General features: G+C 28.5%; 2 protein-coding genes across 9 annotated transcripts in view; one reads left to right on the top strand and one right to left on the bottom strand.

Annotated features, from left to right (window-relative positions):
* Positions 1-1,527: 1,527 nt before the first annotated feature.
* On the top strand, positions 1,528-7,367 carry LOC118072785 (uncharacterized). The gene is made up of 2 exons (XM_035092899.1): positions 1,528-1,543; positions 2,149-7,367. Exons 1-2 carry the CDS (start codon positions 1,528-1,530, stop codon positions 7,365-7,367), a joined length of 5,235 nt encoding a protein of 1,744 aa, XP_034948790.1.
* A 4,377-nt stretch (positions 7,368-11,744) lies between these two features.
* The window catches only part of pan (pangolin), a 107,317-nt gene continuing 102,593 nt past the window's right edge, over positions 11,745-16,468 (bottom strand). For 3 of the 8 annotated variants that reach the window (XM_035095244.1, XM_035095245.1, XM_035095241.1), the window contains 2 exons: positions 16,072-16,141; positions 11,967-12,405 (listed from right to left, as the gene is read on the bottom strand). In XM_035095244.1, the coding sequence (XP_034951135.1) occupies positions 11,967-12,405; positions 16,072-16,141 (509 nt within the window). Of the gene's footprint in view, positions 12,406-13,846; positions 14,079-16,071; positions 16,142-16,468 lie in introns of all 8 variants that reach the window. The other 5 variants (XM_035095242.1, XM_035095243.1, XM_035095240.1 and 2 more) reach the window with 4 other exon arrangements.

Here is a 16,468-nt window from a genome sequence, read left to right as displayed (position 1 = left end):
AAAACTCAAATGCAATATTGATATTAATCTTAATTATTTAGAATCTCAATTAAATTAATTTAAAGGTGATGTTAATTTAAATCTTTGAAAGAAAAAAATTATAAATTAATATTCAACTGAAAAGAAATAATATAAAAAGATATAACGAGACGATAGTAAAAAAGATAATAAATTAGAAAAGTATTTTATTTGAATTTATTAGTCATTAAAAATGCTCGCTGTCATGATTTAAAGATAATTTTTATAAATTGTAAAGTTATTTTGTTATTTAATTATTTTCTTTATGAAATAATGAAAAAAAAAAAATCAAAAATTTGAAAGATGTGTAGAAAATATTGAAAAAAAAAATAATAATAATTTTAAAATGAAAGATTCTAATTTTAAAAAATAAAAACTACGCCAGACTGTTGACAATCTTCCAAGAGGAAGAATGATATTGATTCATTGTACTAATATAAGCACAATTGATCTTATGTGTATACATTACCGTGATTATTTCTGCTAAATTATGATATAATAACAAAAATATGTATAAAAATTATGATAAAATTATATAAATAATGTATGTACAATATTTACTATATTTTTCATATTAATGCAGTCCATACTGAACCAAGTATAGTGCGAATTATTCGCAAATTTAAATCACTCATAAATAATCTGTTTTAAAAAAATAATTCAATTTAATGATGTTTTGCTTAATGTGTCGTATACTTATATATGTATATTATAAAAAATTTTACATGCATCTTTTGCATATTAACCAACTGAATAATAATATAATAAAATAAATGTTCAATATTTTTTCCAACTTTAAATGTTCAAAAGAAAAAAATTGTCAAAATAAAAATGTGAATCGATATTTTGATCACAAATTTTTTTCACAATTCTACTTAAATTATGTGAGAATAATTATTTTCATTTATATTTATATTATTAGATAATTATACATATTAGATGTAATTTCTATACAACGTTATTGATATATTGTACTGAAAGGACTGTTATGTACGTCAATTTATTTTTTATTAATAATGTTACATATATTCATACATAATTACAAAACTATATAGATTCATTTGTATACTATTTTATGTTAATTATGTATGTATATATGTATTCATGCTGATAAGCTTTAATTAAGATATTTGATTAGTTCAAGATAGAAATAGTTGTCAAAATTGACTAATTTTTTTATTTAATTTATTTTATCATCACATATCTGAGTGTTTAAAAGAATTTTAACATAAAATAAATAAAAAAAAAAACTATTTTTATTATGAACTAAACATTTATTAACACACTTTTGAAATTGATGCTACTTTTATGATAAAAAAATTTCCGTTAATGTTCATGAATATAAAAAAAGTATAAAGGAAAAAAGATAATTAATAATAATTATGCAAAAAATAAAAATTTACATCTTAACAATAATAATGATAAAAAAAAATTAAATCAACAAATATATAACATTTGATGAATAAAGAACGATTAATTGATATATAAATAAATACTGAAGGCGCACACATGTTCGCACTTAAGCGTCAGTGTGTTTAATAAACATACAACTATATTTTTACGTGTAGATATTTTTTGGTAAAAATTGTTATAATCTGTTTAGGCTAGATGATCAAATAATTAAGTCAAATGTAAATAATATTTCAATACAGTAGTCCAATGAGCTTAGTCATAATTTATTATCATTACTTATTAGTTCAGTTATCAAAGTTTCCAATAGATATTTTATTTTTGTCAATAGGCAGATAAATAAATAAATAAATATCCATGAGGATTATTATATTATCATTTTCAACCACTGTTTATTTTTTGTACATATTCTTTACAATTATTTCTTTAGATTATATATCTATATTATTATTATGTTATACAGTTGTAATAAAGAAGAAATAATTATATATTGGTGTTATGTGATTGTCAGTTTGTTTAATAGTCATCAACAAATTATCAACTAACCTTTTTTCTATTTTAGTCACACGTGTTCTCTAAATTACTTCAAAATTGCAAGTGTAAACAGACTTAAAGAAACAATAATTATCAATTAATAATGCTGTTATAATTAATTTAATTAACTATTGAAATTATAAGTAATAAAAATGGAAATAGATTCGAATAAAAAACTTGAAAATATCCATGAAAATGTTAAGAAAAAATCAATTCCAAAAAAATGGTTTAAATTTGATGTCTTAAGTCCTACTACAGCAATTTTACGAGGATCTTATTCAATGAGTGACAAACGTTTCAAGTTTGGAAGTAGAGGACAACAAGGTGCAGCTTGTTCTGTAATAGCTATAGTTTTTGGTTGCCTATGTCAGCCAAAAGAGTGGACATCTAATTTCGTAGACCAAATTCTCAAGTATGGTGATAAGCTTTTTCGTACAAGTCAAGCCCGAAATCGTATAAAACCTGGTATTTATATGACAACCAAGTTAATTTACCCAGAATTTTTTATCGAAGACTATAAATGCTGGGTATGCATTGAAGACAGTTGTGTCTTTGGTAATTTGTTCAGTGAAAACCTTGGTAGTCCAGATCTAACAGATGGGCTCCAGCGATTTTTTAAAACCAACAATTCTGGAGTATTGACAGCTCAAGAAAATTCCGTAGCTATTTGGCGATATCTTGATAAAGGTTTTCTATATTTTGATCCATCCTCCTGTAATGAACTTGGAGTTCAATCTTCAAATGGTGTTGCTTGTGTAGTCAGATTTAAATGTCTAAATGATTTACGAGATTTATTTTTAAGTAATTTAAATCAGAAAGACAATTCTCGTTATTGTATAGATAGAGTTATTGTTTCAAAAGTAAAGTTAGTTGATCAAGGAATACCAATCAATGAAAAATGTATTCATGCTGATGAGAATGTTTTAAAAATGTTAAATCCTACAGAAATTAACGAAAAAATAAAAGACCGTAATCAGACAGTAGTAAAAGAAAATCATAAATTATTTCTCATTAAAGAACCTTTTTTAATAACAATTTCCAATTACAATATTGACACTGTATCTGCTGTAACTTTTATAGAATTGCCTGGAGACAGAGCTATTCTTCATGGCTTGACTCATCAATTAAGTGATGTGTATAAAGGTAAAGGAGCTCAGAATGTAGCCAATTGCATTGCAATATTTGGAATGAAGAAAATAAACCCAGTAAAAACCTGGTTAAGACCAAGACTTGATGAAATTTTAGCCCTGGGTGATAATTTATATACCGAGACAAAAGCAAAGTATCCAATGATTCAATCATTAACAGCTGCTGATTATAATAATTCACAAATGATAGTAAGTGGAAAAAAATTATTTAATGATGTTGATTTGATTACCATAGTTGGTACATTGCATTCCAAAGATCCATCAATACTGAGTTTAAAACAAGCTCTTGAAGAATTTTTTTTAGTCCACAAAGACGGAGTAATTGAAAGTTCATCAATGGCTGTAGCTATCTGGACTCAAGATGATTATTTCTATATGTTTGATCCTCGAGAATGTGATGCTAATGGAGTCAGGATGATAGCTAATGAAAAAATTAAAAGCAGCGAAAAAGGCAAGAAGAAAAGTACCAATGGCTTATCTAAAAAGATCGAAGGGAAATGTTGTGTAATGCGATTTCCTAGCATTGATACACTAGCTGTTCACATTTTAAACAACATAAGTTCTTTAAAAAAGAATGATAGATTTACAATACGTCACATTTCAGTAATGGATGATATTCCAGGTACTAGAATGTGGAATGAATTCCAACCTGGTGAAGCTGGTAGAACTTGGATCCTTCAAGGAAGTATTTCTAATGATGCTGAAGAATTCGAAGACGAGAGTCGTGGTTTTCAAGGTATCGCTATGCCAATAGTAGCATTAGTAAAGGCTATAGAAATTCCACCGAATGAATGGACAAGTGAAATAATTGATCAAGTAATTAGGGAAGGTGATGCATATTTCAACTGGTGTGTTTCTACTGAAGAAGAAAAGGATGAAGAAGAAGACCGAGAATTAACTCTAAAAAATTTAAAAACAAAGCTTTATGTCGACAATCGACGTGTAATTATAAATGTAGATGAACTATTAGCATCAGGAAGAATTAAACCAGGTGATCAGGTACCAAACTTAGCTGATGGGCTGAAGAAGTTCTTTGAGAATCATCAGCATGGTATAGTTGAATTGAATAATTTATCTTTAGCAGTATGGAAGCATGAGATAAAAAATAAAAGTCCAAAAGAAAGTGAAGAAATACCATCAAATGTAAGTTACTACTGTTTTGATCCCAATCCTCGAGGAAAATTAGGCCATCAAACCCCTCAAGATGATGAAGAGTTAGTAGCATGTGTAGTACGTGCTGTAAATCTCGAAGAAATCGCTCGAATAATTGAATTAAATATTGATGAGAAAGAAGAAGCATCTGATGAATTTTTTATTCATGGATTCAAAGTAGATTCAATTAGTGAACCAATGACTTATGAAGAATTAATTGTCGATAAAAAAATTCCTATAAGACCTGATCTGAATAATTATTCTGAACTAAGTGAAGAGGTAGCTTACTTAGCAGGAAGTTTTACTCAAGGGAATACTTTGCAGTTTAAATCTCGAACTCGTGATAAACAGCAAGCTGCTAATGCTTTGGTTGCTTTAGCTATGAGTAAATTATACAATCCGCACTTATGGTATCAAGAAGTTGTTGATGATATTCTTAAACTTGGTGATAAAATAACTGAAGAGAATTTGGATAATCTACCTGAGGAAGAAGCTGATGTTGATAAAGAACAGATTAAAAGAGATTACCTGGTACCTAGTGAAATTGATGAATTCTTTGATATTGGAGTTAATCGAGCTACAGTTGAAATTGAAGAGGGAATCACTTCAGGAATGATGAAAGATATTGATACCAGTGTTGCAGAATTCTTTCGAACAAATCAAATGGGAATTTTAAGACAGGATGAAATAATGATACCTATTTGGAAAGAAGGTCATACTTATTTTACTTTCAATCCTCGTGGATCTAGTGATCAAGCTAATTTAAAAGAAGAAAAAAATAATACTGCTATTGTTTATTGGTCTACAACGATTCCTTCTCTAGTAATGATCATCAAACAATTTTTAAATCCTGATAAAAATTTTACCATTGATGGAATAACTCTGGAGAATGAATACGAAACAAGAATAGCTGAAAATGAACGTCCCAAAAAATCTCCTTCAAAGGAAAATCTGTGGAATAATTTTATTAGATTTTCAGATGGCATGTGGAAGTTGGTTGGAGATATAGCTATTGATGATGAAAGATTTGAAGAAAAAAACCGGAATAATCAGACTGCTGCTATTGCAGTTATATCAGTACTTTTTTCAAAAATTTATGAAGCTCGACAATGGAATAGAGAAATTCTAGATGAAATAGTTGTCATTGGAGATCAACTTCATTCCAAGTCTGCTGAGAGATTAGGAGATAACATTAATCTGAAAGTTGATCAAATTATTCCAGAATTTTATTTCTCAGATCGAAAGCTTGATCTAGCAATAAAAGACTGTGTAGAAGTAGGAAAGGTCAATAGAAACATGCTAACTGGCTTGGAGAATTTTTTTAATGAGTATGTTTCAGGTATTCTAACAATTGCTGGGATTAATTTAGCTATTTGGAAGGCTACAGATATTTATTACTGTATTATACCTAGTCATTTTCGATCTTTAAATAATGATAGTCTGGATAAAAACATCACTGCTTACCGTTTTCAAACACTTCAGCTTTTAATTAATTACTTGATGAATTTATTTAATGCTGAAGAGGATTACGAAATGCATGCAGTCGATGTAATAGATTGGAATAAGCTTCCACCTTGGAAATTTGATCCAAGTACAGCAGTAAGACCTTCTAATTTACCCAGTTTAAATGCATTTAAACGATTCCAAGGTTATGCACGAGCAATCTTACGAGGTGGAATTCATCAAGGATCAAATATCTTTCCAGAAGCTATTCGAAACCAACAAACTGCTGCTAATTGCGTGGTGGCTTTAGCAATGACTTTGGTAAAAAATCCAGTTACTTGGATAAAAGAAACCATGGATGAAATTTTAGTAATTGGCTTGAATGTTCATCAAGAATCATTACAATCGAAATCTTCTTTAATGAAACTGAAACCTTCTGATATTATTCGAGTCTTTCAGGTTGGTGAAAATGTTTTAGTATCTGATATTGAAGCAGAAACAATTACTGGACAAGTTTCTCTCGAGCCTCCTGCACCAGATGTCAAAGGGAAAAAAGCGAAAAAAGTTAAACCAACAAAAGCCAAAGGTAAAAAAAGAAAAGTTCAGAAACGTGAACGTCCGCCACCTCCACCACCGATTCTTCTTAAAGAAGGTTTGAAAACATTCTTCGACAGTAATAAAGCTGGAGTTCTTGTAGTTGGACACTACATGATAGCTTTATGGAAGGATCAGGGTGTTTATTTTATTTATGATCCTCGTGGTCGTAATGATCAAGGAGAGAAAGATGACTTGGGAGCTTCTTGCACCATGTGGTTCGCTTACTTAGAACCACTTTATGATTTAATTTATACGAATATTGATGAATTTGACAGGTATAGGAGTTATGAAATATGTCGAGCTATTATTAGAACAACAATCATTGAACCTTTGCCAAATCCAGTTGGGTTCCAATCATGTTCAGCAAGTCATACTCCAACAGAAAAGACTGGTGACCTAGAAACAGCTTCAGAATTTTATTATATTGATAAAGAAGCTAGTATACTACTTGGCAATAGTCATATGCATGACGAAAGCTTTGATGTTTCATCAAGAGGTTTCCAAAGTACTGCAATTGCTGCTGTTGCCATTGTGGTGAGTCTACTTCATGTCCCATCGACTTGGACGGCCGAATTGGTTGATTCTATTATCAACTATGGAAATATTCTAAATCAGGATAGCATGAGGATGGTACGGTCTGGACCACGAACCTTGTCTCCTTGTGAATTACTTGATGTGTTTGTGGTGGGAGATTTTAAAGCAAATATTTATATTCATCGTCATACAGCTGCTGGAATTTTACTCGTGCATGACTTAACACAAGCACTGATTCTTTTCTTCAAGAATAACTGTGCTGGTATTCTTCATACTCCTGATATTGCTGTTGCTGTGATGCAGCATTATGGAAAATTTTATATGCTTGATCCTCGTGAATGTGATAAATTTGGCAGGTTGAGTTACGATGGTAGTGCTTGTGTGACGAAGTGTAAAAATATAATGAGACTGGCTTCTCAGTTTGTTAACAATTGTAATTACAAAGTTCCTTGTGTTTATACAATTAATGCTGTGGATGTTTTGAATCTTCAGTTTTTTTCGGATACTATAAATGTAAATTCATTAAAGTAAATAAAATTCATTAAATAATAATCATAATTTTTTATATTATTATCATTATTATTATTTTTTGTTTTGTATACTTCTATACAATAAGAAGAATTCAAAATATTTAATGAATTTAACGAAATTTTGTTTTAAAAATGACATTAGATTAATTCTTACTTTCTGAGACTCCATGGATTTTAATAAATAAATGATCAATTCAATAAAATATTAAAATTCAATTAAAACCATCCCTATGGGCTTAATAAAACTGTATGCCAAGTATAAATGGCGAGGACGATAATCGAGCACAATAAAATGTATTTGTTCAATAAATTATTTTTTATTAATTTAAGTACCCGAGAAAAAAATTCGATATATAAACATATATAATCAGATATAATTTGATTCAGTTGGATAGAAAAATTTGGATTACGACTAATCAAAATTTTAATTAAATTTTAAGTAAATTTTTTTCTCAGTCTATTTAATTAGAAATAATTTTAAGATATTATTCAGTCTAGTTTGAAATTATTTTTTAACTGGAACTTAGTGAATGAAAAAAAAAAGAATAGAATAAATTAATAATTATTATTTATAATCGACAACATTCTCAAATTGCTAATTTTATTTATAGATTTATGACACAAATCACTTTTATCATCTACATAAGTAGGAGTACAGGCTATATGAGAATGAATTTTTGATACAGATCACTTATTAGTGTAAATACAATATTTCAATTACACACTATAAACTAGATACTTAAAAAACACTGTACAACGCAGCATAACCGTCATATACTTTACATATAATACAAGCACTCGTTGAAACAAGACAAGCTCAGTCGCTGACAAGTCGCTCGTTTCATGAGGCACTATAATCTACCACGGAAGGCTCGTGTTTCAGCATTATTCACATCGAATTTGCATCAACGAGCTTGAATTCTCTAGGCCATGGTTAACGGAATTTCATTGATGATTATTCATCACAATTCAATTAATTTATTAGTTACTTTACATTTTCATTTATTTTAATTTCCCTATTTTTATCATTTTAACTTATCATGTTTCCACAAGTTAGATCACTTATTTAAGTAACTAATAAATTAATCTCCTTCATTATTTTATCATTAATTCCGTATTCACTTCATCGTCGTTCGACGAATCCTCGACTTTTCTTCGTCTCATCCCTTCAAGTGACAGCTAGGGATTCTTTTCCTCCCTTAAAATTATACAAAACTTGACAATTTATTATTAAAGATTAATAATTATTAATCAATCAATCGGTCTGTTGATTATTTTTATAATTAATAATTATTAATAATTAATTCAGGCCGCATATCACTCGCATCACAGAGCTTACAGCGGGCATCATACATACATCAGTACAATTTTTAGTCTTTTTAAATTTTTTTTTCCACAACCACGTCTGTCAGTAAGTTATGAGAATGTCAAATGTATATTGATGCCCACCGGAAGTGTGCATTTTTGCTATCAAATGGTGACCTAAATTTTTTTTTTTTTTTTTATTACAGTTGATGAAGAAATGAAGACGATGAAAATAGTACGAGAATTATCGACATGAGGCTGACGATGGGTGATTCATATGTTCCCATTTATTGTACTATTAATTTGAGTGGTTTTATATTTTTTGTCTTTAATTTTTTATTTTGTCATTTATTCGAAATATTTCAAAAATAAATGAAAATGATGAAGAATGTATTTTATTTTAGAGATTATTTTTTTCTTCTCTCTTTAATCCTTTACTTATTAAATAATATATTTTAAATTGACAATAATAATAAAAAATAATAGTAAAAAAATGCACACCTCTGGTTCCTTATAAATTTTACATTGAAAATCACTGACAGAACGCAGGTAAATAAATTTTTTTTTTTTTTTTTGATTGTAAAAAATATTTGTTATTATCATTAATATTGGCATGATGTTCTTATGGCACGTTTAATTTACTATTTAAAAACACATTATTATAATTATATAAATAATAATGGTTATTCGTTATTATACAGACATTGTTTAGACTCAGTCGAGAAATAATCAATTTTCTAACTTTGTTTTTTTTTTTTTAAACATTAAAAACCTTTGTTGAAATTTAAATGATGCTGTAGTCACTTATTTCTTTTATTTTTCATTTTTTTTTATTGTATACATAATTTGTTCTCATAGTTCCCCATTGCACTTTCCCATCTTCATAAATGCACCTTAAATATATTCATTATTTACATTAGCTGAAATATTGATTACAAGGAATCATCAAATAATTATTTATTTATTAAAATTCTATTGCCTTTTTGGTTGGTGAGATGGTAAAATAGATTGCACAGAAAAATTATGCAATTCATCAAAGGAAAATTATTACAAAAGAAGGAGTTAACGTAATTAGTTACTTATTAATAATCTCTATGGAAAAAAAGTGTTACCATATTCTGTGTTTTTTCAGTGAATAATGTTTGATTGAATTACTTTTTTTTTTTTTATAAAATTCTTTCTTTTATAATTATTTCATGTCCCAATTGGTAATCATTATTATATCATTCAAATCATACATAAAAGAAAAAAAAGAAAAAATATATATATATAAATCAATGCATTAACTATTAACGAAGATAAAATTTCTCAATCATTTCTCATACAAAAATAATTGCACAAAAATTATTCGCGAAATCCAGTCGCCAATATCAACGGAATACTATTAAGAAAATACGAGAAATAAAATAAAAGTATTTTTCTTTTCTTTCTTTCTTTACATAAAAATTTTCTATACCTTCATACCAGTTAAAAACATCTTTCTCTTTGACAATGCAAATAATAACATTGGAATTTTTGCTAAAAATATAAATTTAGTTATTGAAAATAATTAAATCCCCAAATTAAAAGTGTGTGTTAATATATATTTCTTTTTGTTATTTTTCGTATAAAAAAGTGATGATACACAGGATTGAGAATTTTCTCAAATAAAAATTGAGATTTAAATAAAACAGAAAATAACATAAACGTAATCGAATAATGTAAAATTTACAAAATGTCAGTGCATCTGTAAATGATAAAGCATACTCTGAGATAAATTATACAAAACATTATTTAATATAATACACGTACGTTTACATGATAATAAAATAAATTTAAATGAACAAAAATATAATAATAACACTAAAACAAACTAATATCAGATACAAATGCACTTGGATTGCTTGATAAATGATAAAATTTATTTTATTAACAAAAGTATGCATTAGAGATCCATGGTTAAGTTTTTAATACAATTTTCACAAGAAGAAACACCTATTTTCTTTTTTGAATAACTTTTGATATTCAACACAATCATCTTTTATTTTTTGATAAAGAAAAGGTTAATTTTATATTTCTAAAATGTTGATAGTAATAAAAAAATTACGGGAACATTTGCATCAGGGGAAAAAAGATAATCTAAAAGTAACGATTTTGTTTCTAAAAAATGGTCTTACACTCTAATTAAATCGTAATGTGTATAGACTTTTAAAAAAATAACAAATTACATACAGAAGATAGGTATTTGACACGTCAAGTTTTGTTTATTTTTTTTTTTTTCCTTCTTATATATTTTTTTAGTTCATTTCGCTCTGTTTGTTTAGATAAAATGAATGATAAACGCTAGCGCTTAATTATTCAGCTATGTCTGCGATATAATTAATTTTATAGAATATAGTACCTGGCACAGGAACATGACCTCTCAGTCATTGACATCACAACGTAACAAGGACTACAAGCTGTATCACCTCCACTGAAATCAGTCACTTGGAATTGCACATTGGCTCCATGAGGTGACTACAACGAGACACTTGGTCCTGAGTATTTTTTATTATTTTACATCATTTGTTTTATTTAATTTTTAATTTTTACTTCAATATTAATTAACTTTATTATTATTTTTATATTTTCATTTCTCTTCGTTCGTTCACACCCTTGCACTCTTACATACAAATATCGTTCGCACACTTTTGTCTCTCGCTCTCTCAGTTTCTTACTTACATGAATTATTTATTTAGTTTATTTATTCTATTCGGTTAATTCGGACGATGAAGTCAGGCAATGGTAAACCTCTCCACGAACAAGATTTGCCTCGCCACAATCTTTGGCGCAATTATTCTCCAGCAAATCCCAATTAGTAAGCTATTGAATGCAGTGAATAACAATTATTTATTTATTTTTTTTTTTAAGAATCTTCTATCAGGAAGATTAATTTTTTTATATCAAAAAATTTTCAATTAAACTATATTAATTATTTTGAAATGTCCAAAAATTAAAAAATAATTAAAAATTTCTATTAATCTAAAATATCATATATAATATGAAAAATAAAATATGATACATTGAAAATTATTTTTTTTAAAAAATATTTCAATTATAACATCATTTTTTTTTTTTTTTTAAATCTAAATGTTGATTCACTGCAGCAATAGTGAATTTATGATTTCTTAGTGTTAAAAATACATGAGATGCTGTTTATAAGTTTAGTTGTAATCACAATCGCCACACCAGTCGAATTTTTCCGAATGTATTTAACTTGAATGTGAACCCCGATGACACAAAAAAGTATAGTTTTGTCACTTGGGGCCACCCAGGGCTACGTAACACTGATTGCCGAATTAGAAGGCCCTGAAGGCGCTTGACCAACTTCACTTTTTATACACTGTCCTGTTAGTTGATTAACGCTTAATGGATTGTTTATATCATGAGGATTAGTGCCGACGGGGTTCCGATGAGGTGGTGCTGCCGCTGGATTAACATTCAACGGCATTGATGTTGGAGGTACTGGAGGTGTAACAGGACATGGACACGGACTGGCCAAACTTGATGGTGATGGTAACACCAATGATGGACTTGCCAGACTAGACAATGCAGATAATCCACCAGGACTGCTTAATGACTCATCTTCTTCTGGAGTTCCGGCCTCACCAACACTGCCTAAATTGTCCTCCGAATGGTCATCATCTCCATCACCTTCACCTTCGCCATCACCGTCTCCTCCCTCCCCCATGTATCTGATACATTTCTTCTTACGTCTGTAAAACAAAATCATCCATTAATATCATGTTCAAAGTCATCAGTACACACATTCTAACGAAATATCATCAACTAAAGAGACCAAAATTTAAATATTTTTATAAATAACTTTTTATAGAAATATTTTTGTTTTGATCGTTAATATAACTTTACATCTAATTAATAAAGTTACGAAACTAAATAACATGCGATCACTCGATATAAAATAAATATTTGCGAAAACTCTGCAAACAATAAATTAATTATTTTAAATTGATTTGAATTAAAAGAAGCAAAGTTTTTGTTCTTCGCTGCAAATGCCATGCTTAAAATAATTTTTGGCAAGCATAATGTGTGTAATATACATTTGATAAATAATAATTAAACATGTGATTAATAAAATAATAATAATAATAGCTGCCACGATGAGTCCGAATCAAATTGAAAAATACTTTTGCCAATAATGAATTACATTTTTTTTTTGAAATTCTTTCAAGTCAGATGTCTCGTATAAATGTGAATATGAATTTAACAATTAATTAATAATTTATAAAGATAAAGTAAAGGAAGGACTGGACTGGATTTATGTTTTAACGAGGTCTGAACCCACCAATTTAATTAGCAGGACTGCAGTCGAGACATTTACCGCTCTGCCATTGGCTCTCATTATTCATCTCTTAGCTGAGTGTAATTCTGATCAGATTATCAGTAACAGAGCTTAGAGTAGATAGTTAGATAACGATTAGCAATAAATTCACATAAAATTATTGCATCTTGATAGAAAAAAAGACTTTATTTGATAATATAAGTGATATTAATGAGTTAAGACTCGCGCTCGTCGTGTCAATATTTTTATTAAATTTAATTTAAATAATATATATAATAATAATAATATGTAGCCACTAAAATACACATAAAAATTGATAGTACACCACAACATCATTGGTAAAATTGTATGAACTGCCATGCCAAAAAATTAGAATAATAAAATCTATTAAACGTAGTAATTGAAACCGAAAAAAAATTTGTTATTTATTTTATATAAATATTAAATAAAATATTAAGTATTAAATATATATATATATAAATATATATAAATAGATAGATAAATAAATGTATATTTATATTACATAGTTGAGCCATGCTAAGGGCAACATTGAGTAAAAAAAACGTCCAACCAAACGAGGATGATAAATGATAACAACAATAATAAGCTGTAAAGAGCCACAACAATGAGAAACAATGCGAGCATCGGAGCATTGCTTGGCTGCTCACTGCATGCCATCATTCTTACAGACTTGTTTGATACAATACAATTGTCCATAGTAAACAAAATAAAAAAAAAGTATCATAATTCTTCTTCTTCTTCTCCTTCATGGTCTTCGATTGCTATCGAAGCCAATTTAAATGCGATGGCACGAGTGAGAGCTAGCGAGCCCGTTGGTTTAAGTCGGGACTGACCACTGTTTAAGAAGAAGTGTTGCAGTAGAAGGGAGGCGATAGGCTTGACTAGAGATTAACATAAGTGGGTTCTTGCTGAGGCGAGGAGGCAGTGTTAGTATTTGGTGGGGCACTTGCAGCCCCAACCGTTCCTCCACCACCTCCAGCCCCGACCCCGGTCCCCGCGCTATTTCCCACACCGTGATGGATTATGCTCGCGTGGATGCCCATCCCCGCTCCATGCTCCACTGGGCTGCCAAAACCAACCACCAGCCATTAAAGGGGCGCTCGCAAATATACATCGTCTTTATTAATCCCACCTTACAACCCCACAACACTAGTACCTCGTCACCCACACGCATCTTTTTTTAGACTAGACATTTCTTTTTTTTTTTTGCTTTATTATTCTTTGCTTATTCATCTTCAGAAAATATGTCTCCCAAAATTTATTTTTCTGCACTTGGAAAAATTATTGGATTTATTTATATGTTTATGTCTTTAGTATTTAAATGGTCGTCTAGTGTTTGGTAATTTTGTTATTATTCACTTGCCAGTGGGAAGTTATTGTCATGGTTTCAAGATCTCTAGAGTTGAATAATGTAGTTTTTAACTCATCGTTGCGAAAATGTAACATTTCAGTTTTGATTTTTCTAGTGTTGAAGAAAAACAAAATAAATCTGTGATATATAAACAGAATAATTAATATTTCTTTTTGAATGTATTTGTAATTAATTCTTTTATTTTTACCCTTGGGAGTTAATGGGTTAAGAGGATGTCCGTGTGTACATATGTACGTACGTATGTACTTCACCATTCAAAAGTTTGGAAATACCTGTCATACTGAATGTGTTTAAAATTGTTTTTTTGATTTCATAGATATTTAGATTTAAAGAGATGCTTCCAAATTTTTAGACAGTGGTTTATGTCTGTTATCAATTTTCGTCTTGTGTATCTCGAGAACAAATGATGACATTGACATGGAAACAGTTTCATTAAATGTTAAATTATGTAACTTAAACCTGATTAGATTTTAAGCAAAATTGATCCAGTTTTATTTGCACAGAATAAAAAAATTAAAATGAAGCAAATTAAATTGGGTAAAATGAAATGCTAAAAAAAAATGGACTAATTTGTTAAATTAAGTTTAAAAATGCGTATTGCACTTTTTAATTATCAATTTTTCAATCTATTAATGCATCTAAAATTACTAAAATTTTTTAACATATTAGTTAATTTATGTTTTTTCTTGGTGTCACACTTTACCCCACCTTAAATAAATAAATATCACTTGTTCATAGTGAATTTTTTTTTTGAGTGTAGTTAAGTTACTTTCCACTGGGAAGTTAGTAGTGTTGACCTCTAAGGTCGCACCTTAAAACAGAGATCAAGAAAAAAAAAATGAAAATAAATAAATAAGTAAAATAGAATGAATTATTTGAGATCGAATTGAAGATGGGATTGATTTATTTCGCCCCTTTAATGAGCTTAATGACATTGTTAAACCCAGTTGGAAGTTGGGGGTGTTACGGGCGTAAACTAATGCAATACAATATTAATCATAGTTAATGGCGCTAAATAGATAAATTCATGGATTTATTGTATTATCAACTACAGTGTGGTTCTAGAGAAAGATATTTACAAGCAGTATCATTTTCTATATTGCAATAAAATGTTCTAGAATTCATTATAAATTATTTCTCGAGGTTTGGAAGACACATTTTCTGAAAATTCACACTTTAGTGAGTTTTTGGTGCAACGTATTTGCACTTTTGTCATCAGAAAATATCATCGAGTGTCGCACCAGTCTATTTTTTTTTCTTTCTAAAAATCACAATTTTTTCTTCCAACAATTTAATGTAAACCTATCATACGTGGTTCCACATTATTTGTTTTTTAATAATAAAAATAATTCCACGGTAACATGTGGATGACGAAACGGAGTTTAAAGATGGAACAATGAATGACATGACATTTGATTATATATTCACCATGATAAGTTAGTTAATAAATAATTATTATTAACTACACATAGATTATTATTATTAATTGTCTAAATAGCTTAAGTATTTAAAAAAAATTTTTATTTTTAAATAATTATTTCGTGGAACTACGTGGACATATTTTTTTTTTGAAAAAAAATCTTTTTTTTTTAATTAATTCAAAATGAAGGTGTTTAAAATTAGTTAATTGGAAATGAATTATTATTTAAAATAATAAACATTTGGAATGATTGAAATAATACATACCTGCATGGCTTACACCATTGACTTTGTTGATCTAATCCATACCTCGCACGACATTTTTTCATGTTATTACCTAGAAACATTAAAAATCATAAGTATATTGTTTCATAAAATAATAATGCCTATGGAATGAATTTGATTTGAAGTTTTGTAATATTTGAATTTGAAAAAATTTTCGTTCTCTGCATGAAAAGAAGAATATTGATTGAAAAAATGTGGAGAATTTGCTTGAGCAATATAATGAATATTAAATGAAATAAAACTGAATAAAGCAAATAATAAGCTTGTAATTCAGAGATCAAATAAATAATATTTTATTGAATGACTTGAAATCATGCGTATTTCTACAATATTTGATTGGAAATAATAAAATTAATACCTTCACAAAGGATAATTATTT

This window comes from Chelonus insularis, unplaced genomic scaffold (genome assembly GCF_013357705.1).
Source record: "Chelonus insularis isolate UGA/USDA-ARS -01 unplaced genomic scaffold, ASM1335770v1 contig_131_pilon, whole genome shotgun sequence".
In the NCBI taxonomy this organism is placed as follows: domain Eukaryota; kingdom Metazoa; phylum Arthropoda; class Insecta; order Hymenoptera; family Braconidae; genus Chelonus; species Chelonus insularis.
Note: the sequence above shows the minus strand (reverse complement) of the source record. Positions and strands in the feature narration are given on the sequence as shown.